The 27739-nt window shown below is 38.2% G+C and overlaps 1 protein-coding gene across 1 annotated transcript in view; it reads right to left on the reverse strand.

Annotated features, from left to right (window-relative positions):
- Window positions 1-27739, reverse strand: part of LOC104273419 (ADAMTS-like protein 1) — a gene marked incomplete at its 3' end in the record, with an annotated part of 67428 nt that overhangs the window by 19227 nt on the left and 20462 nt on the right. The window contains exons 3-4 of the mRNA XM_009868757.1: window positions 16470-16515; window positions 6375-6611 (exon numbers count right to left, since the gene is read on the reverse strand). Coding sequence (XP_009867059.1) covers window positions 6375-6611; window positions 16470-16515 — 283 coding nt within the window. The remainder of the gene's footprint in view (window positions 1-6374; window positions 6612-16469; window positions 16516-27739) is intronic.

Here is a 27739-nt window from a genome sequence, read left to right on the forward strand (position 1 = left end):
CTGAATTTGATGAAGGGTCTGAGGAAGGCATGCACAGAATTCGAGTCCCAAGCTAAGCAATGATCGAGAATGGCCATGGACACAGGTGCTAATGCCTGCAGCAGTGCCTCAGACCCACCCTACAGGGACATTCAGGGACCAAGGCAGTTTTATGAGTCTTTGAGAGCCTGCTGAAGTGACTGCCTAATCGATGTTCTTTAAAATCAGTATTTTACCTGTATCAAGCAGATTTACTCTGCCAGAGAGTACAATCCAAACACACACTGAACACAGTGTTCAGTGAGACTGTTATGCTGACTAGCTCTGTGTTTTGAAAGCAGTAAAAGATCTGTGCAACAACACTTCATGAGTGGAATGCATAAAGAGAAACTGTCCATCCTGAATTCACGAGAGATGGGCAATATAGCAGAGTTATCTAGTTTAAGGAGAGCAGATTTTTCTCTTCTGACATTATGCACCAGCCAGTGTTACCTCTCTCTTTGATGAAAAAAATTAGAAGCACACATGTGTGTGTATATATATATACACACCCATTTAAGTATATGTATATAGAGAACATAATCATTTAGTAACTATACTAACTATAGTATAGCAACTATACTGTGGGGAAACTATTTAAGAAAATATATCCTTACAGTAGAAAAGTCTGCAAAAAAATCTACAAAGTAAGATACAGGAGAAGATAAAGTGTGTAGGTTTCAGACTCCTAAATAATGACAGATGTGCCCATTTATCCCATTTTTGTATTTATAAGATATCGTTTCACCCACTAAATCTCCAAACCCTATCAAATATAGCAGCATATGACCATCCAGAAGGTGAATTTTCCTTACGTCAGAAATACTTTTAGAATTGAGGAATCTCGATTCACAATCAACTTCTTCACTCATCACAGATTTACAACAGCAAATAAGTAACATCAAAATAGTAGGTAACAGTATTTAATGCTAATATTTGAAATAAATATGTTTTATTTAGAATAAGCTGTATGAAACTACACTCAATACACTTCTGGCAAATTTTTTTTAACCCAGTGCTTCAGTTTGAGATTAATGATGGCTTTGGAAATTTCATCTAATTTTGTTGGCTACAGTTCTCTTGCAATACTGACTTAAAAACAAACAAGACCTAGCAAACCACTGCATTTTATTAAATCACCTTTTCTAATATTTTTTATAAAATCAGTGGTTTTCAGTCTGTGCCCATAGTATACTGAGGCTCGTAGACTGACCATTTTTGTTACAGGTATTTTTCACTGCCAGTGAAAGGTAACTAAGGAAACTAAGCTGGTTGTTACCTAACTTGAATTCACTATACAGCTCAGTATAGGAATAAGTCTTAGGAATCAATAAATTAGAAAAGTTAAAAGCTGTGCCTACTAGCATTTGGTAGTAGGTCTGGAAAGAAAATTCAATACTACCATAAATAGTAGATGTTAAGATAAGCATTTCTGGGATGCAGCTCTCTAAATAACAACCCATAAAATTGAAAGAATATATTGGAGAAGCATGGACAGTTTTGAGAGAAGAAATAAAAATGTTTTTTTACATTCCTGAACAACCTTTTTGTAGTAACAATCTTACTTAAAGGTCTTCTTAGAAATTACTTGCTTCTTTATGTTTGGATTTAATCCTCCTATTAGAGCTGGAATGTGATTCATTCTGTTGTTTCACCATATATATGAAATAATTTCTTAATAAACACAATAGTAGTAGTAGTAATAATGACAATAATGCCCATACAATTAGGCTCTGAGTTGTTTTTTCAACAGCAGAGAAGTCTGAGACTGCTGTAAAATTATTTCAGTTTTATATTGAAATAACAGAAACCAAAAGTATATCTCTTTTATCTTGTTTCTTTGGAGAAATTCAAAGGAGTCAATAGAATCATAGAATGGCCTAACCTGGAAGGGACCTTAGAGATCATTTTAATCCAGCCTAACTGCCATCAGGGACGCCACCTCTCAACTAGATCAAGCAACACATGGGGACCGAACAGGGTTTTATATATCTGCCTATGTAAGAAACCGGTTGGTGTTTAGCACATCCCTGATATACAGCTGATATTTTCATCCATGAATACGATTTCAGGGAAGCAATTCTCACAATTCTCACAATTTGGCTATGTTATCGATAGGACCTGATTTTTGGAAATACGGCACAGCATCTTACTGTCTGGCCACATAGTTAATAATTAAAAAAAAAAAGTCCTGATCTGGTGTTATACAACAAGAGGCAGATTTTGTGATTAGTACTGGAGATAGAAGAAGCCTTGGATAACCCTTTATCACCCATCTGAGAAAGAAAAGACTGTTTTTCTTTTCTTCATTGTCAGAGCTATCTAAATGAACATTTGTGGAATTCACAGAAGCAGAAGACAAGAATTAAATTGAGATAGAACCAAGTATGAAGGCTATGGAAAAACAAGTCAAAGGGATAAGGAAAATAGAAAAAGTCAAATGCAAAAATGGAATATTTCCCCCTCAGAAGAAACAGAGGGATAAATCCAAGATTTTTTGACCGTGGCAAGAAAAATGGATACAAGGAAGGAGAATTTGTTTTCATTAGTGAAAGTTCCAGTAGGTTTCATGGATTATTGGTGTCTGGACCACAGGTCTTTCAAAGTAAGAGTGGCCATGGTCCTCTATCCTGTCCTGCAACCTGGCAAAAATCCAGGTTGTTTCCTTTTCAGAGAGGTTAAAGTATGAGTTTCATGAAGCAGAGTGGTCAAATCAATGTTCTAACGGACATGATCAGTGCAATGATTCCATCTTTTTGTTGCCATGATGATGCCAAATGTGATGAGAAAGGCAACCTTGATTTCAAATAAAAGCATAGTATGAGATATTTTAGAAGACCCGGAACTGTAATTTTTCCTGACATAGTAAGTATGCAGTACTATAAACAATGAGGTTTTACTACTAATAATGGATACGGAAGGGGTTTTTTTGGAGTTTATGTCTTCCGCAAATGTGAAAGTGAGTAGGAAATTCTTGTTTTTACTTTATTGTGAACAGTTACTAGTGGTTCTGAACTGCTGCCTGCACAAAGCATAAACAATTTCTTCTGATTTTCACAACTACAACTGAGGATCACTGACAAAATGAGACCAGTTACTCCAACTTTGTGACTCACACTGCCTTATGCAGAAATTGCAAGTTTTAAAGCAGAAGAATTTATTTTAAAAAGAGGAAAAATTAAACTAGAATTTGGAATTTTTAAAATGTGTTGTGCTCTGGATCCCCATTAATGCTATCCATATAGACATTTCCTAATGTGGAACATTAAAGCTCTATTTCTCTTAAAGATCATTCTACTGACTTCAGCATGATGGCTCAAGATAGTTGCATTATGCCAGTGTGGCATACTGTAGCCTGCGGTAAACTCAAAATAAGACTCAAGGACTACATATAAGGAGTAATCTCTATTTCTTTAAAAAGGAGCCCAAATAACATAGGTATCCATATAGAAAGGAATTTAAAATTGTTAGGAGTAACAAGACAACTAGGAAGAAATAAAAGGTAATACAAAAAGAGTCCTTCATTTGAAAAACGGTGCTGCTCAATCTCTGTCACCTATGGATTTGAAAATAAAACTCCAGAAAGAAAAACAACAGTGCTCAGAAATTAATTTCCATTAATTTCTTAGATGTTTTACACACAGAACAAAATCGCAATACTGTCCATCTCTTCACAGAAGACAAATACATTTATGTTCAGGTATTATGGGGAGGGGCAAGACACACACAGCTTGCAAGATTCTTGAACCAGTACAATCATGTGTACTGTCCTGTGGCTGGTTCAGAGAGTGGACACATATGTTTGATCCCCTGGGGAAAATTCACTATCTCTACATAAGCATACACTGATCTTAACATAGTTTTTACCAATTCTGGATTCTTGCACAGACTGTAATTGAATAGGCATATCTCTGTTTTATAAAATTTTCTAGCTGAACAACATTCAATTCCTTCTTATTTGCCAACTAGAGTGTAAAAAAATCATACCTAGTGGTGTAATCAGAACATACCATGAAAGTCTATATACTTCTCTGTAATAAAGACCCAGTCAAATAATACCTGGATCAATGCAAACCCAGTAGGATGGCAAACTTAAAGCCGCTTTCAGTACTTTTTTCTCTGAGCAATTCAGAAACTAGACCTCTTAATCCCTGAGACAGTGTAATTACTACTTGCAGAGACAGTTAAAAACATAATTCTTTTTTTTAATCTTCAGGACTTGAGACCGAATACAAATCTCAGAAGATGCATTTTCTGCAGTTGTGACAAATCATGGCTTTGTGTCATTAGAGCTCTCTCCTGCACTACCCCAAATCACAGGGTTCCACAGCCATATCATGAAAGTCCTGTTGAACTGCTAGGATTATTACAAACTCTCACAATCTACTGAGATCTGTGATTGTTATGTTTAGAATGTGTTAACCATTTTAGGCAACTGGGAGCCTGCAGCTACTAATGTGATTGCATAAGATTACATTTCATCTCCTCTGAGATCGACGTGCTTTCATTGTGCTTACAGAGGAGATCTTACTCACACAAAAGTTACAGAGAAAGAACGCTCCACTTTTTTCTTCTGTAATACTACTGTTACCCATTCTTTTAAAAGACTCTTTGTAAAGGCCATGGAATAATGTTGCTTTCAAAGAAGGTTCACTATTAATTCTGGCAAATTTCATACTGTTTAGATTTCTTGACTACTTAGGTAGTATTTGTTATTGCTGTGATAGTAAAGCGTCTGCTGTCCTAAAGTATATAATCAGGGTAAATTTAGTAATGAACCTTCTAATGCAGTACCTCTACTGTCATAAGGATATGACTGTCTAGCATAGATGCACCGTAACAAGAATACTTTGAGTTGCTTTAAATTTAACACACCCCCAAAATACGAAAGTATTCGCTGTGAGGAATGCAGCATGAGCATTTGTATTTTAATATATGCAAGGAAAGGGTTAGTTTAACTGAAATTCCTCAGGAACATTAGTGCTAGTGTACTTGTGTATTTTCAAAATACTTAACTTTGTCACAGAGACAGTTAAGAAATAACATCAGTCTTCATAGTTGTAATAGTGCAGCCACCTTCAGCCTTCCAAAAGTAAGAAGTGCTATGAGAATACAAATGAACTTGTTCTAGTAGTGGATACTTATGAGCTCTGTTCCTAACATAAGGTTTTCTCAGAAGGGTATGCTTCATATTTGGATCAAAATAGGAATCAGTTTGAACAGAGACCGTGAATGGACTGCTCCTAATTTCCAGGCCATTATAGGCAAAATACTTTGAATTATTTTCCCATTCAGATTCTTGTGCCTCCTGTTTATATTTTAAAAGATTAAAAAATGCAAAAGAAGACTGAAATTAGTCTGTCTCAATCTAGAATTTTGAGATATAAGTGCACTCGGCAGGAGTTAAGAGGTCTAGGTGATTGCCTTCTTCAGATCACAAATGAGAATAGCCTGGTAACTACCTAGTCTTTATCATTTACTGCAGGACTCCTTCTGGCTCAGAATAGAACACTGAAGAGAAAGGCAACAGGGAGGAAGGCTTCCAGGGGCACATAAAGTGGTTGAAAATACACTAGAAAGCCAACAACACATCAAATCTACATAGATTCAAAGGAGACTGGGCACTGAAACATGAATTTAGACTCAATTTTTTCTGAGATTCAGGTATATCCAGAACTTAACAGAGATGGCACAAATGTCCTCCACTCCATCATATTTCAGGAAATAGTTTCAGAAGAGTAGCAACGTAGAAGTAAAAGCACAAAGGTAACACAAGAAGAAATTTAGGTGCTGATAAACTGGTTGAATGATCAGTAGATCTCCATGCATTTTGAAGTGAATGGTTAAAAAGTTCCTCTATCTCACTTTTAACAAACAGGGAAGCTGAAGCCCAAGGAGAGGTAGCAGCTTGCTTACTCATGTAGCAAATCAATGGCAGATTTTCCAACTTAGTACCTCACCTAGTGCTATGGGGTTTGTGACTTATAAGAAGCAAACCTCTAAGATAATGTAATTTCATACACTTGTAAAACTTTGGTATATCCAAATTAAAAGCTAAAATATTACTTTCTTATGATGTTTTTAAATGACATCTGCAACTACAGCAAACTCTACAAAAAAGTTTCAAAAATGAGAACGCATTCCTCAAAAAACTCCAAACCTAAGCATACAGCATAAAGTGAGAACATAACTTTTGAATTTATACACTTCTTCCAAACAAAGAAGAAGTCAGATGATTCAAATGAAGCCCCTAGAATGATGTAAGTATGAAGAAGGAGAGAGAGTGAGCATGTGACAGAGAGATCTGAGGAAAGGATTGATGAGGGAAGGTGTTAGAGTAGGCCTTCTCTCCTTACTTGGCACAAGCCACTGATGCACATGTCCAGGGATTCAGTGTAGCACCGGGTCCCATCCAGAACCTTTGGTGCCAGCTCCACAACCAGAGCTGCTCCTCTGGCCTGGCACTTCAGCGAGCATGGGTTGTCCGGGTCGTTAGAAACGGGAAGCCACTCATAAAATTGTCCCTGATACTTGACGTCATTGTGAGCAGAGCACTGCTGGGCACGAAAATCACCTGCTTCTGGAGGGCAGTCCTGCAGAAATGAAAGAGAAAAACGTCAGCAGGTCTATTTGGGACAGGCAGTCACAGTACCCTGCAGCCAGCTGTGCTCCATAGCTGCTAGATGTAGTGAGTTTTTCTGTTTAGACAAAGAAGACTGATCGAAACAGCTACAGCTACACATAATTACACCTTTCTTTTTTCTTTCCACCACAGTGGAAAGAACCTCAAGACCATGTGTAAACATGCGTGGGACATAATAAATGCACTGAATGTGTCTTAACCATAGCCCTGAAATGCTCTAGCTGAATCTCTTTCCACTTGTGCACATATGTGAAGTGTGTGTGCACAGCCACTCTCTTCCAGCCAAATTTTCCTCTTTGTCTAAAGAGAAAGCAAAAAAGAATTACATGATTTAATTGTTTGTTTATTTAAGCTCTCCTCACTAGCTTTTTTTTTTTTGCTTCAATGACCTAAATCAGTTAGTAGGACAACAGGAATGACAAAAATAAGATACATATTTGCATTTATTTAACCTAAGATTTCACAACTCACATAATTAATGACTCACTATTATTTTGCTGGGAAGACCTTTGAAAAGCCCCTTTGTTAATCCTTCTAGAGGCCTGTGGGACATATGAATCCTACTCTGAACCCAGTACACCTGATGTAAAAAATAAAGATCACTCATAGTACTTAAAGTCTCTTATTAACAAGAACGTGAGGATTTTCTGACCTTCATACGCCTTCTTGTCATCATTTAGCACAGAAAACCATGAGTCGAGTTCTCAAGAGAGCAAGAAGAGCTTCAGAATCATGAAAATCCAGGCAAAATAAACATGAGTTCTTTTTATTTCCTTTCCAGTTTTTGATCCTGAAGAATAATATTTCAAGTTTCCCTGTGCAAGCAACTACAAAGGCTATAGATTCTTTAGGGTTTTTTTAGAAGTAACCTGAATCTCTCACATAATTACAGGAATACTGGAGCTAAGCTTTAGGAAAAAATATTAAACATTGTAAGAACTGTGACAATAAAGCAAACATTGGCAATATGGCTGCCTCAGATTATTAAGGTCTCATAGTGCTCCACCTTGCTGCTGTATGGGCATCTGCTCCTCAATGATATTTGGTCTAATAACATGGGAAATCAATATCTGCTATACCCTTTGCTTAAGGACTGTAACTTTTTTAACAGAGAATCATAAAAGTCTATTATAGACTTGATAAGGAAAGATTCTGATGTTTATGCAACCATGTAACTAGACAACATCCTTGTAAGATGCCTGTATTTCCTGTTTGTCCTGAAATACTTCATCCTATAGAAATTCAATCATCATTAATGACAACCTTATTCACAGTCTTCTCATCCTATTCTTATCTGCGATAATTCTTATCACAGAGTGAAGAGAGCAGAAAAATATGTGGGAAACTCATTATTCTCCTATAGGTGTGTAATTCAAGAAAAACTGGTCTTTATGTTCTGCTTTTAAACAGAGGATGACAAGACAGTTACGGTTTGACTGAAGATCCATTTTAGCTCTTTTTGCAAACAGAGAAGATACAAGCAAAGAGGAAAACTGTGGGCTTCCTTCCTGCCACAAAATCTTCTGGTCCATACCCTTCTCTGAATTTTTCTGTCCATAAATGAATACAGTCAGGGCTGTTGGCTTGGCTTAGGCTTGCTGCAGAGATCCAAGCCAACTCTCTTGTTTGGTTCAAGCTTGGCTCCACCTTCGAAACTTCCTGGCTTGCAATAGCTTTATTTTTACGAAGTTAGAAAGGCCCAATAAAACACACTACATACAGAGTTCATAACCCTGCTTTGTACAATATTCAATAGTATGTTTGTTGTGTTTGATTTTATTTTTAAATGAAAGCAAGAAAAAATGTACAGTCAATATAACAAGCTTTCAGGACACGGCAGGTGACCAGGACTGATGTTAAACACTTTCAGTCTTTGATATCATGATCAAAATAAAACAATGGATTTAAATAGTAGAGTTTGTGTTCAAAAAAGTTTTCATGCGAAACCTGAAGCCATTCAAAGAATACATTCAGGCAGTCAAAAATGCAGACGTGCATAGTTATCTTGGCACACAGATATGAAGCAGGGTCACAGTCTGGCCCACTGCATTTCTCCTATTGAAACTCTGAATCCTAAAACTACCTGAAGGCCTTGAAGATCCCGTTGCCTCAGGGTGAGCTTTCCTTCTGGTTAAGAAAGTACATGTATTTGCTCCCACACACATAATACCTGCATATCCCAAGTAGTGTTTTTTATGCAAAAATGGATAATGTTAAGCAGTAGTCCAAATATTACCCATCATTTGACACAGGTCACTGAGACTGAAAAAGTAGGATCTGTACAGAACTTGGCACTGTTAATTAATCTCTTGTCCACATGTGTTTTTTTTGTTGTTTGTGTTTTGTTGTTGCTTTTGTTTGTGTTTTTTTTTCCCCTCAAAAAAATTTATTTATCATTTGTATTATATGTCAGTGTGGATCAAAGCATCTTTGTGCTGGAGTTTGTGCAATCGTATAATGAAAGACAAATATAAACTCCCAGCCTATAAGTGAGTATTCTAGTTGGCGAGGTAACAAATAAGGCAAAGCCAGTGTTTTTGTGGTGTATTTTTTCAAGTAATAAACTGTTCTTTTCTTCTAAATACTTTGCACAACTTCAGATATGAGCATTTGCCATTTTCAGGCCGTCTTCCTGTGCCTCATTTCCGCAGTGCTGGCTCCTGGACAGGAGAAACTAGACTCTGACTCCACAAAGTCTTCTCCCCTTTTTAAAAAAATCAGCCTATTTTTGGTATGTGCATGGAAGCTTAGTGGAAGGGGATCCTCTACAGCTGCCGGCTAGCACTGCTTTGTTTGCCTGAGTGAAGTAAACGTTTTGCTCCTCCCAAGGGTCTGACACTGAAGCCATCTAACAGCATGCAGTATGTCTACCTACACAACAGACTGACAGACAAGGGTGTGCCCACATTTTGACACAGCCAGAAGTCAGGGCCCAGTCACTGTTGCAGTGAATGCAAGATACTGTATCTTTGCATGGGCTATGTAGTTCTGCAAGATATTTTGCTAACCACAGCCGCATGGCCTGTGTTTGGCATGGAGCATGTCGCAGCACTGGTATCTGGCTGCAAAAGGACTACCATCCTGCTTCAGGTTACTCCAGCTTCGGTCCTCTATTCAAATCTTTGCAGTTTTATTTTCTTTTGGAAATTATCTGTGGGCCCCTGCAGACAAGAGGAACTGCTGCCATTGCACTCCTTGGAGAATCAGAAAGAACTAATAAACTTGAAAGTCTTGTCTAAGTCCATTTATCTTCAAGCTTCCTGTTCATTAAGACTTTTTAGGGAAGAAGATTTCTAGTGAAAAGGAAACAACTGTTCCTCCTCTAACTCTGTGAGTCTTAGATGGCTGTTTTATGACCTTTAGCTTGGGAAGGCTCATGAGATATTCTTGAAACACTGAACCTGTGCTCCACACCTATAATCTCAATTCATCCTATCAGGTCAAGATTTCCTCCACTGCAATGAAAATATATATCATTTCAAAGATGATCAGAAACCCCTTTGATATATAAAACGTATTTAAAATAAACACTGGAGATTCGTCTTCACCTCTTAAGCACCTAATGCCGGCCATATTATTATGGCTTCATTCACTTCCTCACATCCAAATTTTTTTTTTTTAACTTGACCTCTTGTTTGACCCTATTGTAATTCATGAGGTCCATGGAGTTTTGCCATGTTTGAATCTCATTCAAAACAATTTCTATTAATCAACAAACCGGTGGAAAAGATAAGATGAATCCCAGATGTCTCCTGATGGTGATAGGTAGATCAGATTTCATGGGACAAAAGAGGGTCAGGCTTTTTAAAGTTTACTTAGTGGGTGAAATATGGAAGATCATATCTAAGCTGCGATAGGTGGAAACAGTCGAGGAACCTTAAAACAGTTTACAATATGTGTGCTTGTATATTTGCAGACGCCAAGAATGATTTACTATACCTGGAGCGTTTCCTCTGTGCAAAAAATGACTAACAACTGGACTACTCTGTGCAGCATCTGACAGAACAGATTATTGAACCAGTTCCATGAAGTACACACGGCATTTCAGCTGCACCCATTTCCCTCCTGAGGCAAGAAAGCCTGAGGTCCTCAAGCAGGGGCTTGCCCAAGACTAAGTAAGAACATTAGATAAAAGTACAGAGAGTTAGGAGATCTAGGGATTTAGTGAAAACTCTGCTTGGCCTTGAAGCTTTTTGAGTGCCCTGCTTGAATTAAGCTTCTTGCAGACAGATTTTTCACTATCCTACTCCTGTGAACTTATAAATAGGTTAGGATCACACTTAGCTGCTTATACTGAGAAGGGCTCATACTGTAGCTTTCTCTGATAATGCTAAGACACAGCAATGTCTGACAGAGAGAAGTGTGAGAGGAGTAATATGAACCGAGTTAATGGAAGAATGTCATCAGATACTTCTACTCTGTATTATAGAAACATGGAGTGGAGATGAGGGCTAAAACAGTGAGTATAAATCTAAACCTCCCTGAATATTTGTTATTAGAAATATTTATAAAATCAAATTTTGACCCCCAAATACCTCTTTTTTAACAAAAGTATGTTTATATTTTTGGCAAATAAGTTGATATGTAGCTCTTCATGCCATTTTAAAATTTTCGTTTCTTCATACCTTTCAAATATTAAAGTGAAGTTTTTAAATTAGATACAGTAACTGTATTTTAGCTTGGAAATCTTCTAAATATTTAGGCCAAAACTAATACATATACATAACATTAAAGTACACTTTTCTAAAACACCAGGGATGCCACACTGGCAGATTAAAGAGATCCTATAAATAAATAAATAGATAGATAGATAGATAGATAAACAAACAAACAAATAAATAAATAAAATAATTGATTGAAATATTGAATTTAAATCTATCAATCATCCAGAGTCCTGAAATGCCACTGTTACGGAAGGGATCTAAGTTGTTGATACTTTTACACAGAATGGCAGCTATGGGGGCTTTTTGTTCAATGTTTCAGTAGTCAAAGATTTACAAATCTGCTTGGTGAGAAGACGGCAAATTCAGAAGTCAAAGCTGCTAACATTAGCAACATAGTAAAACCACTTATTTTCAAGTATGAAGACATAATTTCTAGACAACGCACTGAAGTTCTGAAATGCACACATTCAGAAGTAATATGGTAGCTATTAAAATCCAACATTTTGAAGAACAGACTGTAGTCACAATAAGAGATTTATGTTTGGAAGAATTTCTGCTTAAATACTAAACCGACATTAAGTAAATCTGGTGTTAGTAAGGAGATAAAGCATAGTGCTTATACTTTTTTATTTTTAAATTTTTTTTAAATTTTGCTGCAAAATGCAAACTTGGAAGCTCGATTGCAAAAGACTTCATATGGCATTTCTGCCATCAGAGTGCAGAAAAATTAAATATTCTTAATAATTACTGTAGCTCTGGAAAAATTCTACCTGGTGATGATGCTTCTCATGCACACAAGCCAGTGCTGAGAATTATGCACTTATGTGGAAGTTTAGGTCTCGCATTTTCCAATAGGACAAGCTTTGCTTCACGGAAAGAAGATCGTGACATTTTATTGAAAGTAAGACAGGCAGTATTGGTGGTGTGTAAAATGGCAGACTGAGCTGATAGGAAACAGGTATTGAAGTAGCTTGTCTGAATATAGGTCAAAAACTGGGGGATGTTGTTATAGTTGGTATTTCAGCCAGGTGAAGAAGGTAAGGTATACAAAAAAAAAAGCTGCAGATGGTGTTTGCAAGTTTTGGTGGTCTGGTTAATGGGATTTGCCATCTACAGATTTTATCTTAGGCTTAACAGAACCGCACTAAAACTTGTAGGAAGAACTATTAACTATTACTACTTCCAGCATTGTCTACTTTCAAGAGCAGATTTGTATGTGGTATTTATCATCATGCTTGCAGGTATAAGCAAGTAAATATGAAAAGCAAAGTCCTTTGGGAATGAAGTGCCGGTATCATGCATTTCTTTATTTTTTTCCTAGTCTGACTCAGAAAGCCATGTAATAAAAGGAAAAAATATCAGGGAAAATAAAAATATTTTCATTCGCAAAACAAGGTGTGATAATTGAGAATGAAGAATGAAAGTATGAAGACCTTCACATTTAAATAAATATCCTTCAGAACATTTTCATGCAAATAAGGAAAAAGAAAGAAAAAGCCAGAATATTAGCAGAAGGGCTGAAAAAAGAGAAAGGGCAAATGAGGAGGCATTAGTGTGGTACAAAAGCTGGAGAGAACCTGGCAAGAAAGTTCTGCCTAGAAGAAGGAACAGAGATTGTGGTAGCCTGAAAAATAAAAAAGAACTAGTTAAAAAATCCTATGCACATTTTGAAAATATTTTTGTTTATTTTGCATAATGTTTAGTAGACACACAAAAAAACATGTTTTCATTGCATTCAGAGTAATCTTCTAAAGCAAAACAAATTACTCCCTCTCTCCCCCCATGATTATATTCTAAAATGACTGGAAACATACTTGGAGTCAATATGAATAGTAAGAAGAAAAAAGCAGATGCAATTCAACCCTAAATCATCTTCAGATTCCCTCATTCCTTCTTTTACTATTTACACATGTGGCTTCATACCCATAATATTTCCAGTTTCTGATCAACACCAGGCAATGCAAGTGGTGAACACACTTGATGGGAGTTGTTCTTTTAAGGACTGCTCAGAAGCTATATACACAGCAGTCCATACTATACAACATGGTTCAGTATCCCTCAAATAATACAGGTCCCTGAAGAAACAGACGCTCCACTCTCTCCCCTCAGCTCTCTTTTTCTTTATCTAATTCATTTTTTTCTCCCCTGTAATTTAATTTCAGGATGAATTAAAAACAGCTGTAGCAAATCTTGCAAATGATAGTGCCTATGAAAATGTGTTCATTGCCAGACTCTGAGAAGTATTGTCCCATTCTTCAATTTCACTTTTGAAATGGTTTACTTTTAGTATATGTGACTACCCTTCCTTTCCTGTAAGAGGACAGTTGTATAAACAAAAACATTCAGTTCACAGAAAAACTGTTTTCAGAAAATAAAAAAAGACTGGTTATTTTATGAACAATAACATCAGTCCTCAAGTTATGCACAAGCTAATGCTAATGAAAGCTTACATTTCAGAACTCGCTGATTTCCACAAGAATCCAAAAGAAATTTTCCACAGTGCCTGATAGCTAGCCTCATTTGCAGGAGCGGAATGGGGAGATTTTCTCTCATTTTCATTTAAAGCAATAGACTATTTCCTAATACAGCAGGTCTCATTGAGCCAGGAAGTTCCATCCTCGTTTTTCACTGTTTTTGTGGATGAAGTCTTAAAAGGAAAAGTTTGAGTTAACAAAAATACACACAAAATTGTGTGCCTTTTCCAGTGCAGAATTTCATGACAAGCCATAAGCTTAACGAATTGTTTCCAAGAACCAATTTGTGTGTATGTGTCATTGGATTTTGGAGGCAAAAACAGTAAATTTCTTTAAAAGAAATCATATGTGTTTTTTTTTTTTTTTACTTTTCTGAAACAAACAAGCAGTATTTCAGTCATACAGCTACACAATTCAGTAGTAGAATGAATTTCAGTGCAGAGATGTATGTGTGAGGTTCCTATACTGGTTTAGCTTTTAACTGGTTCTGGACAGAGTATTTCAAAATAGTACCTAGCCCCAGAAACATGGGGCTGAGAACCACCTTGGCTGTGGCAGGATCCCACCACAAATTCTGATGCTGATGATGGTGGCAGTCCCTTGTAATGACTGATGTTGTGAATACTGTTACATGGTATCTCAGATTACTAAAGATGGAAAGTGGGAGGCTGTAATATCTGAATCAAAGACTCAGCATACTTCACAAATAGAAAATACTTTCCCCTGAAATCAAATCTCTTGGAAATTAATACAGCTAAGTAATTTCCTTATGACATAAAGCCATATTTGGATGTCCTGGTTGAAGCTACAATGCAGTCAGATCCTTAAGAACAGTTTGATTTATTAGTAGTTTTGCAAGTTTACCAAAACCAAGCAAATGAAAGCTTGTTTGATTCTTTTATTAAGTAAAAAGAGAAATGTAACACAACTCATTGTCCCTCTGTCCAAGAAAAAGGGTTAAAATCATAAATGCAATCCTGGATATTCATAATTCAGTGGCAAAACTGTCATTGATTTCAGCACCGTAAAACACTTTGAAAGTTTCAGTTTGGACTATTTGGTAGGAAATAATTAATTAAGTTCTGCAGCTGCATGCTATGTTGGAAAGTCTGGAGCCAGTATTGCCAGGTGTAAGGTATGTAAAGGCAATTGCCTGACGGAAATATACAAGGTTTTATTTTGAAGGAATACTGTTCAGGTGCACATTTCCAAAACAGAACCTAAACTAAAAATAACATTAAAAAAATTAATCCTTATCTCAGAAGGTTAAGCAAAATGTTTCCAAAATAAGGATTGCAACACAGGTAGAACCCCAGCCTCTCATCAGGGTGATCCAGGAACAGCCTAATGGGATGGAGCAGGATGCTGGTTTGTCTCACTGTTCTTAAGATACACAAGGGTAAGGGGACTGTCACAATGTGTATGCATTCATAAACCAAAACAAAACTAAAGGGTCTAATTCTAGCTCAGTTAGCCTTTAAAAGTATTACTATTTATTTTCTTTTTGTGTCATATTCCAGAGAGGTACAGCATGCAACTCAAATGGCACAAATCAGCCTCCCCATTCTCTCCACAGTCAAGGGGTTGCCTAAGTGCCTCAGAGATGGAAATTAGACTGTCAATCACCCAGCAGACCTATTTATTGACTTCCTTAGTTGTCGTTAGTTAGTGAAGCAGATGTCTGAACTAATGGCAGATTTTAGGAACCCATAGGATACACTCACAACAAATTTTATAAGTGTGGGAAATCTTACTGCATGGGAGACTGCAACTCAAGCAGAAGCTGTTTCTTTCATTATGATCTATGGTCTATCAAAGAACATATAAGCTTAATATGAGGGAATTAATTCACTTTTTTGCCTTAAACTTTTAAACTCTTTCAGACAAAGCATCTATTGAAAGGCTGAGTATGTCCCTATCAGACATGAGAAATCTTGGTCCAGTGCATGTTAGATTTCATCTTCCATCTTTACTGGTAAAACTGACATTTCTTTATGTAATTTGAGAGCTTTTACTACTCCTGACACCCAATAAAACTTTCCATATAAAAGCTTCTATTTCCATTTTCACCAGTGAAGACACACTTTCACTTTGGTGAGGACAGAAGTTGAAGTTTTTTATTTTATTGCATTGAAAACTATATTCACCACAGATGAAAAACAAGCAATAGCCTTCGGAAAGGTCAAAACACTGATGCAAGGTATCTAACACTGTTTTTGTATGACATACAACAGAATTTCAATGCTGGGAGGATATGGGTGAGCAGAAACATATATGTCTTACTGACTTGTCTTCAATCCTTAAAAGCTTAATCTTCCAGCCTGACAGACTGCCCAGTGTGAACCAACTGGTTACCAAAGTAATACTGGGAAGACCAGTGGTCTTAGTTCTGCTGGGAGGATTGTAAAGAGCAACTCTGAAGTTCCACTCACATTCTGTTCAGAAAGGCCATGACTTCGATCCCTTCCAAACAGTTTTAGCATCATGCTATGCTATAATCTCTCCAGGTTTTCAAGAAACAGAAAAAGGTTTGCCTATGGTCCTGTGGGATGAAGGCAATTTAGATAGCTACAATATTCTCATCATCGTGTTAACAAATTATTTTATGTTATATGAATGTGACTGTTGTATGTGATGACTGGTACCATAGCAAAGCTGTATTTCACTTACCACATTGCTGCACGTCCTGTACCGGATGTTTCGCCCTTCACAGGTCCTGTGTCCAAAAATTAAAAACAAACCCAAAACTATTAACAGATGAATATAAAGAGCAGACACATAATGTTTGCTGTGTCAGCATCTTTCCTACAAAGATCTCTAATCAGTAACCCCTACCAACCCTCTTCCCCAAGGTAAAGGGCTCTCTGTCCCTATATGGGCACTGAGATACGAATCCTACAACTCCTCGGTTTCCTACCTCTGCTTTAGAAATGAGTTTCTAGAGGGTGGTGTCAGTTTTGGAGGTTGAAGTACAGAACATAGCTGGAAATGAACATGAAATACATTAATAACACTATTCACAATGATTTCACAAGGGCATAGGTCTGCATCTACCCAAGCACACACCTTAGCACTGACACAGTCTGAGCAGCTGGGCATTGCCTGCTGGCAAGCAACCTGTGCACTGTGGGGAAGAAAAGCTGCCTTCAGCAACGTTAAATAACAGCCTAGCAGGACAGAGATTTTTCCCAATTCGATACGAGGTGGGAAGGAAAGCATTAAACTTGCCCCTGATCCACCAGCCCGTCACTGCTCCCAGATGCCTGCTGCAAAACAGCATCCCGAGAGCAGCTGCTGACTTCAGCAGAGGTCAAGGAGAGCACGTGCCCTGACCTGCGCTTGCCATGACTCTCCTCTACCTCCCCCACAGCAGTCCCGTACCAGCCCTGATGCTGGCAGGGCTCCCAGAAGAAAGGTCAACATCCAGATATCTTTTAGCACTCAGCAGCGTGTGTTCCAAGTATTTGACTTTAGGTGAAATTTCATGTATTCTGTGAGTTCGGACAGCATGCTCTGTGGAGGTCCTCAGTATAAACCAGAATGCAGGGTTTGGCTTTTAAAAATGATCCTTCAAAAGAATAGAATTCCTTACATTTCTAATTTCTAAAATTCACAACTTTGGGGTTTTTTTTTCTTTTGCTTTCTTTTTGGCCAGAATTTAACAAGTACACATTCCTTGAGGACTAAATGCCTGCCAAGACTGAACTTTTTAATCCAAACCATTTTGAACTACCCAAGAGAAAGGACAGCATCTGCATGCATTTTTGTAGTTCTTTTTTCCTTATTTTTTTTTTTAAAAAAACAACAGAAAAGCTTTTTCCATACTGACTTAACTCTGAAATATACTGAACAGACTTCCTTTAAATTATTGAAGTCATCCTTCCTCCCACCTTGACCCACAAGAGAAATTCCTCCAGTATTCATGCAGTATACCTGCATGAATACAAAACTAGGGCAAACCACACTTTTGCAAACATACCACAGTAGTGTAGAAGAACACAGGAGAAGATAAACAAGCAAATAATCCCTATCCCTTTTTCAGAAGAAATGTAAGCCGAAGGATAACATATTCTGTCGTGTAATGTTTGGCATACAAAAAATGCTATTAAAAAGCGTGACAGAAACACCACTAATTCAATGCTTTTATAATGCTATTAATTCATTTAAACTTTGATCATTATAAGCATGCACCAAAGAAAAAATTCTGCACAGAGTATCGAGCACTAGAAAAAATTGTTTTAGCAGTACGATAATAAAAATTATATTCACAATACACTATGAACTCAAAGCCCGAAAAATACCCAAGAAACCTCGCCACTATCCCAGTCTTTCTTGAGCAGTATAGACAAGCTGGTAGAGATACTGTGGTGCAGGCTAAGCCTATTTACTCATCCACTTCATTTACACTGATAGATAGCAAAGAAAAGGGTATATTACGTAGCATGTGGGCAGTCCTATTGCAGGACATGTACTCCACACTGAATACCTTGCTCAGCAAGCATGATACATGGCCCATCTGTCTCTCAGAAATGGCCATAAACTCCATCAGACATGTCTGCTTCACACAGATCTGGTGTTACCACAATTTCAATTACTCTGATCTATTTACCTCAGAAACACTGAACTGCCAGGGAAATTCAAACTTCCTTTCTAGCAGCTGCCTTACAGTTTCTTCTTTTCACAGCTTCTTCGTACTGTCTGTTTTGAAATGAAAAAAAAACCTCACCACTTATTTTTCACTTATTCTTTGCATTAGGGAAAAGAATAAGTACTTTTTTTAGCTCTGTGCTACAGAACTCTACAGACTTTTCTTCCAATTTCTCTCCTTTGGCTAATGGCCAGGATTGTTCAGAAAAAAACGTGCAATCCTGGATGCAGCTAGCGTTGTACTGATTCATGAATACTAGGAAACACTCTTGCAAACCTACACTTGTCCCCCCTCCAAAGCCAGTCTTTGTGGTTTTGTTAGTTAAGCTCATTAGTTTCCCAGTTATCACCCATCAACCAAAAGCAGGCACACTGCTATCAGCCAGAGCTGATATATTTTCACAATAGATTTGTAGAGTAGTTTGTGCTTCAGAGATCTGCTGCTTCAGGACAGTATTCCAGATTTTCTTAGACTCACATATCTACTTTTGGATTCAAAATCATAGAATTTATAGAAGGAAAAAAATAATATATGGTTAAAAGACTCTGAAAAACAAATAAGTATCTACTTTTCAGGGACGTAAATTTTGATTTTTACAAGTTTTACAAGTTTCTGACCCTGTATATGCTTAAAATAAGGAATCTGAAACCATCTAGTGAACTTTACTGGAGGAGACTACACAGCATTTTGTATGACATCAGGCCAGAGTAGATTATCCCTGGTACACAGGGTTTGAATTAATGGTGTGGATCCCATAGCTCAGTGTGGATGTTTCCAGAATGCCACAGCACAGAACATTTAACATGCAAAGAAGGATGACAACGCATTAGTGAGACAATGTTATGAAATACTGTCACCACACATCCTCTGACCTCTGGGTATGAAACAAGGAGTACCCACAGCCACTGGGAAAAGTCAGAAGTCACCCAAAATGGAAAGTTCATCTTGGAGACTACACAAAGTGTGGGAGCAGCAAGTACTTCTAGTCTTCTCTGTTATCTTACACTGCAGGGGATTTTGCAGAGGAAAAAGGTAGCTGATGGTTTGGCTTGACAGGCAATTATTATCATGTGAATATGAAAGAAAAGCAAGCTATTGGGAATCATGTTTCACTCTTCAAACCCAGACACTTGTTTCCAGTAAAGTTTCTGAAAGAGGTTAACAACTTTTAATATATTAAAATATTCACTTCTCTTCATGTAAACAATCCAAACCCCTGGTATTTATTTCTCCAGGCTCCAGTTTGCAGAGGGACTTAGTTCAAGTCTCCTCCCTCAAAGGTCTAAAGTAGATGTGTATTTGTGCTCAGCTAGAGTTAGAAGCCTTGTAACAATCCATGCCAGAAAGAATAGCAACTCCACGCCAAAGTTGCCTTTATCTGTAATTACCAAAAATGATGAAAGAAGTTTGCAGAGCAGGACCTCATCAACTCCTGCCACTCTCAGCAGTCATCAAAGTCTGAAATGCTTTTCTTAAAAAACAAGTATTCACATAAGCAAGCAACTATGAGCCGTAGGCGGGTTATTTTTGTGGGTGTGAATTTTGATGCAATTGTTCACTATGGGGGTTTGAAAGTTGATGTAATGTTGGACAATTTTCACTCTCCTTTAGTTTCATGCCCCTTGATACTCACTCCTCTGGGACAGATTCTGCTTTCTGCACTTCCCATGAGAAAAATACGCTCAGGGCCTCTCTCCACCCATGAGGTCCTAGGCAGGCTGTGTGTGCCCTCCTGTTTGGCTGGTGCCAGCAGGCATGAGACGGTGCTGTGCACATTGTAACATCACCTTGTGTCCTTCTTTCCTCACCCTGTCTGTCTTCCCCCTTTCCCAAATGTTACACAGTGTTATTACAGAATCATAGAATCAGAGAATGTCAGGGATTGGAAGGGACCTCACAAGATCGTCTAGTCTAGCTCCCCTGCCAGAGCAGGATCACCTACAGTAGGTCACACAGGAACACGTCCAGGCGGGTTTTGAATGTCTCCAGAGAAGGAGACTCCACAACCTCCCTGGGCAGCCTGTGCCAGTGCTCTGTTACCCTCACAGGGAAAAAGCTTTTCCTCATGTTTTTGTGGAACCTCCTGTGTTTCAGCTTGTATCCATTGCCCCTTGTTCTGTCATTGGACATCACTGAGAAGAGCCTGGCTCTGTCCTCCTGACACTCCCCCTTGACATATTTATAAACATTAATGAGGTCACCCCTCAGCCTCCTCTTCTCCAAGCTAAAGAGACCCAGATCCTTCAGCCTTTCCTCATAAGGGAGATGTTCCACTCCCTCCATCATCTTTGTGGCTCTGCACTGGACTCTCTCAAGCAGTTCCCTGTTTCTCTTAAGCTGAGGGGCTCAGAACTGGACACAATATTCCAGATGTAGCCTCACCAGGGCGGAGTAGAGGGGCAGGAGGATGTAACTCGACCTACTAGCTACTTCCCTTTTAATACACCCCAGGATGCCATTGGCCTTCTCTGTCACGAGGGCACATTGCTGGTCTATGGTCATCGTCCTGTCGACCAGAACCTCCAGGTCCCTTTCCGCTACACTGCTCTCCAGCAGGTCAATCCCCAACCTATACTGGCACATGGGGTTATTCTTTCCCAAGTGCAAAACTCTACATTTGCCCTTGTTGAATTTTTTAAGATTTCTCCCCACCCAGCCCTCTAGCCTGTCTAGGTCTCCCTGAATGGCAGCACAGCCTTCTGGTGTGTCAGCCACTCCTCCCAGTTTTGTGTCATCAGCAAACTTGCTGACAGTGCTCTCTGTTCCCTCATCCAGGTCGTTGATGAGTATATTAAACTGCACTGGCCACAGCACTGACCCCTGAGGGACTCCACTGGACACAGACCTTCAACTACACTCTGCCCCATTGACTACAACTCTCTGACTTCTTCCTCTCAACCAGTTAACAATCCACCTCACTACTCGGTCATTCAGACCACACTTCCTCAATTTACCTATGAGGATGTTGTGGGAGACCTGCTCTTATCCTCAATGCAATTTCTCTGTTTATCCTTCTCTGGGGAGAAAAGAGTCTTGTTTATCCTTTCAGCATACGCTTTTTCCCATAACGGAAACATGACAGAATGCCATGGACACCAAATTGTTATGAAAAAGGAAGATGCAATAGAAAAGGAAGATGCAATGGGAGGGCACTGACTTTATGAGTTCACTTTTTCAAACTATCTGGTCAAGTCTGCTCAGCTTCATGTTCAAATCACTTAATTGACAGTAAATTGAAAATACATGTAAATATTTTTCCATATTCTTCTGTTAATAAGCACCTTGCCTGTCACAATGTGTTGTGCAGATGCACTGATATGTTTTGCCACGCAGCTTGGTGTTGCAACTGTAAAACTCTTTCACTCTTTATGTTTAGGAGACTGTCTATTACAGACTTCAACACTTTGTCAAAAATAATGAAATACTAGAAATGCAGGAATAGTTTGAGACAAGAAAAGTGGGTATGGATAGACAAGCCAACTTTCCCTGGCAAATTTAGTTACAGATCTTATAAATATTTTTTCTGCAGGAGTAAAAAAATAAACAAGCAGAAGGCAAAATACGAACCTGAGTCACTACATGCGGGAAGCTGGCTGGGCAAATAAAAACATGAGTACTGATGTGTAAATAATGTTTTACACTTGTTATTAGGGAATCAATAATTTTGTTATATCTATCATACTTAGTATGAATGGGCCCCTATGAACTTCAATGAAGTTCAACAAGCCCAAGTGCAAGGTCCTGCACCTGAGTCAGAGCAATCCCCAATATCAATACAGATTGAATAATGAATTGACTGAAAGTAGCTCTGCAGAGAAGAACTTGGGGTTGACTGGTTGATGAAAAATTAGACACGAGCCAACAACCTGTACTTGCAGTTCTGAATGCTGATTTCATCCTAGGCTACAACAAAAGAAGTGTGGCCAGCAGGTCAATGAAAGGGGGATTCTCCCTCTCTGCTCCACTCTGGTGAAACCCTGACTGCAACTCTGTGTCCAGCTCTGAGCTTCCAGTAAAGACAAACATTAACCTGTCAGAGCAGATCCAGAGGACCACAAAAATGATCAGAGGCCTGGAATATCTCTCCTATGAAAAAAGACTGAGAGAGTTGGGACTGAAGATGGGTTCGTGAGGGGAAAGTGAACAGGAAGGTCCTGTTTAACTAATTTAATTTCCTTTTATGACAAGGTGACACACCTAACTGACCAAGGAAAGCCAGTAGATGTGTTTGTGTTTACTAATTAATTAATTAATTACGTATTTATTTATTTATTTTAGCAAAGCTTTTCATACTATCTCTTACAGTAACTTTCTGGACAAAATTTCCAGCACAGAGCTAGACATATCCAGGCCGAGCTCAGTTACAGTAAATGAGGGTACATCAGTTGTCACTGATGGCCAGTCACAAGTGGGATTCCTCAGCACTCAATTTTAGGGTCTGTGCACTGGAATGGTTGTATAAATCATCTGGATGCAGAACTCAAATGTACTTTAAGTAATTTTGCTAATGATACTAAACTATGAGTAATTGCAGGCTCCCTTGAGGGTAGAGAGGCCTTACAGAGATATATGGATAGACTGGAGATCTGGGCAGTCATCAGCCACATGAATTTTATCAAGAGCAAGTGCAGGATTCTGCATCTGGTTAGATACACAAACCAAGGGACAAGAAGCGGGAGAGCAGCCGCATGGAAAGAGATATAGAGGCTTGGGTTTGTGGCAAGTTTAGTAAGAGAAAACAGCAAGTCCTGGCAGCCAAAAAGGCCAACTGTGCCCTGGGGTGCATCAGGCACAGCATCGCTGGCTGGTCGAGAGGGTGACCGTCCCACTCGACACTGCACTGCTGCAGCCCCACCTCAAGTACTATGTGCAGTTTTGGGTGCCTCAGTATAAGAAGGACATCAGACTGCTATGTGTAGAGGAGAGCAACAAAGACGGTAAAAGACTTCGGAGGTGTAAGATTTACAAGGAGCAGCTGAAGTCACTTGCATTGTTCAGCCTGGAAGACAATGCTGAGGGGAGACCTCATTCCAGTCCACAACTGCCTCATGAGAGGCAGGAGAGAGGAAGGTGCTGATGTCCTCTCTCTAGTGACCAGTGACAGGACACAAGGAAATGAAATGAGGCTGCATCAGGGGAAGTTCAGCTTGGACATCAGAAAAAGGTTCTTCTCTGAAAGGCTAGTCGGTTGGTGAAACAGGCTCCCCAGGGCAGTGGTCACAGCACTAAGCCTGTCAGAGTTCAAGGAGCATCTGGATAATACTTTTAGTCATCTGGTTAATTTTTAGGGAGTTCTGCAAGGAGCAGGGAGTTGGACTCAATGACCCTTCTGGGTCACTTCCAGCATCCCATCTCAACTTGAGGTATTCTGTGATTCTATGATTCTGTGTTTGGCCTGGAAAAAAGAAGGCTCCAGGGGTTCTTACAGCAGCATTCTATATATAAAGGAAACTTATATGAAAGACAGAGCAGAACTTTTTTACCAAGCCCTGTGTTGACAGGACAAGGGACAATGATTTTAAGCTAAAAGACTGGACAAAACAAAGAACTTTTTTGCAACATATGTGGTGAGGCACTGGAACAGATTGCCCAGAGAAGTTATGGGTGCCCCATCACAGGAAGTGTGCAAGGTCAGTTTTGAGTAACCTGGTCTAGTGGAAGGTGTCCCTGCCCATGGACGTGGCAGGGAGGTTTAACTAGATGATCTTTAATGGTCCTTTCCCACTCAAACCATTCAATGATTCTATTGATCCATACATTGCAAAGGGGATGAGTATGGAACTAACACAAAAGCCATCACACTGGTTTTACTCCGTGACACATTGCTGTACATCTAAAGGAAATTCACTGGAATGAAAAAAAAGGAATATAGCTACCTTACTTTTGAGTAAATATAATATCAACCTTATGGAAGATGACTACATTATACAAAAGAGATGGTGTTAGGAAAAAAGGAAAAAATGCCTTTATTTAGTATTCAGCCTGAACCAAAACCTGACTGACTGTTTAGGAATTTGAAGGACAAGTAAATAGCGTTTCTCGAAGACTAAGTCCCTTTAACGATCACATTAGCTGAAAGCAACTACTTGTTTCTGGCTACCTGATGTTTGCTGAAGTTGTGTTGCATTCTCCCTACAGAATGCCGTCCAGTATATTCTAAAGTTTTGTTTATATTGTAGGCTATAGTGCAAAAAAATAACTAAAGTAAACTAAAGGTAGCTAGCCCAGCTACTGATACGAAGTTCATTATTTCTAGCAGTCTAGCCAAAACACCCCAGGAGTCCAGAGAGAGCTAATATATCTATTGATCTCACAGAAATTAGACTTTCCTTCTAAAGGATTAGGCTTATGTCAGAATTTCATTTTAAATTCTGGAAGTTTGATGAGGGGAACAATTCATATTTGAGAATTTTGTAGGGAACACAAAGTTCTTACTCTGCGTAGCTTCTGCTATCCTTTGATTTTAAGATTAGCATTATATTTACTCAAAAGTAAGGCAGACCTTAGATTTTTGCTGTATAAATTGCTGAATAGAATAGAGTTTATTCTAATTTTCAATTTCAATGTTTTCTTTCCATTATTCAGAACTGTTGAATGTTTTTTTCCAAGCAACAGATGGCATTGAAGACACTCCCTAAACTCTCAGTTAAATATACCTGGATAGTCCAATTAAAGTGACCAAAATCAAATTTGAGAAAAATAAAGGAAAAGAAGGAGGAACAATTGTCAAAGTTCTTTCAGACTACAGTTTATTTTCATGTATTTAGTCCCTCAGATTTGTTTATCAATTCAGTATTTATTTTTCTTGTGAATATTTTTTAAATTGTCTTTAGCTTTAGATTTCCACATACAACACATATTACAACTACACAGAAAGCAGTAACAGTTGCAAATGTTTTTCAGTTACTTACTAGCCAAGAAAGGCAGAAAAAACCCAAGAATCAAAAAAGTGCGTTTCAGCAAAACAACGTCAAGAGGTCTCTTCACAGTCCACGTGTAAAGAAAATACAATACTAAATCTCACCTGGCCTACTGTATCACTAAGATAGCATCTAGAGCATATTGCAGGCCCAAAAGCACTAACACCCCAAATCTGAACATGCCTGAGCTCGGATCTGGATCCAAGTTTTGCAGCTGTTTTTTTACAAGACACATCTCCTACATTCAGCAATCACAACAGCATTTTTGCAAAAATGTTTTGCTCTTTATTCTGCAAACCTTAAGAAAGCAAAAAGCTTATTCTAGAACTCTTAAAAAACCCTCAGTGTTTAAAATGATCATTCTGACTGTCACAGGAACATTTCATAAACTGGCATAATTTGCTTTATTTAATAGTGTCAGAGTTAGAGTAGAGTGGATTTATATCATTGCAGTAATTTATGTTAGCTTCTATTTGATAAAGAAGCAATCAAAAAATAAAATAAGTTCCATTGTAATTTTCACTTAGAAGGTTTAAAGGACCTTTTATCAATGTCAGATGTGAAAAACTTCAGATTGTCCTGTAATCTAGGCCCCTGAGACAGATGAATTTGACTTTTTTAAATATGTAGTATTTGGTGTACTCCATTTTCATGGCTAGTCTGAGTCATTGTAATGGATACTTATTTTATTACTTAACTTTAAACTGACATAAATCACACATATCACCTGAAGGGCAACAAACCATTTGATGCCTAATTTGTGAACTGATAATATGTGTGATCAAAATCAGAAAATACTACTCCTTAATTAAATAAAATCAGTTTATATTGGGCTGCTTCTGTCTTATGGAAAATGCTACTCCATATAATTGAACCAATTTTAATTAATATAGATAGTTTATTAAACCTAACCTCTCAAGGTTACTTTAATGATCAACTGAGACAAACTGCAATAAAAGTGGAATTCATTTGTGCAGATGTGCTGTTTTCGTCCCACAGAATGCAATGGCAGTGGGCTGAACAACCAAAGTGGTGAGTCATTTACTTTAGTTAATTTAACAAGCAGGGTTGCTGGAAAAGTTATTTCATATTGGTGGTTCACTTGTGTTATCAAAGGCAGCCGTCAGCTGAAGGAAGGAATGGGGCTATTTGAAAATGGAAAGCCAGCAAGTAACAGGGCCAGTATGAAGCATCTAAACAAAGGTGGATTGTGACTCTCTCAGAGTCTCCATCCTTTTTTCGTTTGGTTTGGTTTTTTGTTGTTGTTGTTTTTAAAATCACTATCACTCTGATTACTGAAGGAAACTTGCTAGGAAGATGCTACTAAACATAACAACCCTCATCTAATGGTGGAAAACCTCCACTATATTCAGCAGTTTACAGATGATTTCCCAAAGGTAAGAACAATGATCTCAGAGTTTGACCTCTTAACCTAGATTCAGTATCCATGGAATCCCTAACAAGTTTAGAACTCTGCTAGAAACAGCAGCAAGAGTAACAGTTACTGAAAAAAAGACTACTTATCTGTTATCTGCTAAAATCCAGGACATCCTGCTCTTCTGCTACCTACAACCTTATTCACTACAAGGTGATGACAAATTTGGAAGATGATAGGAAAAACGTCACAATTATCTTCCTGCCAAGCCTAAAATCAGTAAAACACTATTCCTATTGTTGCAGTCTTTGTCAATACGTAAAGTAAAATTCCAGAACACACAGAAAAAAATTAGGACCAGGATGGATGAACTTAGTGTGGGAGAATTTATAATTTCTTTTATGACTTGAAAATGTATTCTGATACAAGGAAATTAAATAAATGTGCATGAATTTCAGCCATTTATTACTCCGTGTGTGCCTGAATGGAAATACACACTAATACCTGGATTGAATGTGTGTGAGTACAATCAATCAATAGGTTGGATGACAAACTCCAGCTGTGCTGTGCATTAGACACACTGCAACAAATAATAGACTCAGAGGAAAAGGGCATAGACCAGTGTCTCTCTACCTGCTTTACCTATGTATTTCCAGCATCCCTGCAGCCAAAGTAACCAAGAGCTTCTCTGCAGAAGCCCAACAGTTGTTAGCTTAGCTGTCAAGAGAAATGGGAGTAATCTGTGGTTCTCCTCTCCAAAAGGCTTTCGAGCAGGAGTGCTACATGACAGTTCATGATAGAAAGGAGACAGATGAGGAGTTTCTCTTTCCTGAACTGTGTACCAAAAACCAAAAAAAAACCTTGAAACTGAAGATCAAAATATTCTGGACTGATAAAAGTTAAAACTTCTTCACCCAATACATAATTAGGCTGGGAAGCTCACTTTCAAGTGAGAGGAGTAGTGTTTAAAGGGGTCTGTCCTTTTCTGTAAATAACA

The sequence above is a fragment of the Apaloderma vittatum genome, unplaced genomic scaffold (assembly GCF_000703405.1).
Source record: "Apaloderma vittatum isolate BGI_N311 unplaced genomic scaffold, ASM70340v1 scaffold11904, whole genome shotgun sequence".
Classification (NCBI taxonomy): Eukaryota; Metazoa; Chordata; class Aves; order Trogoniformes; family Trogonidae; genus Apaloderma; species Apaloderma vittatum.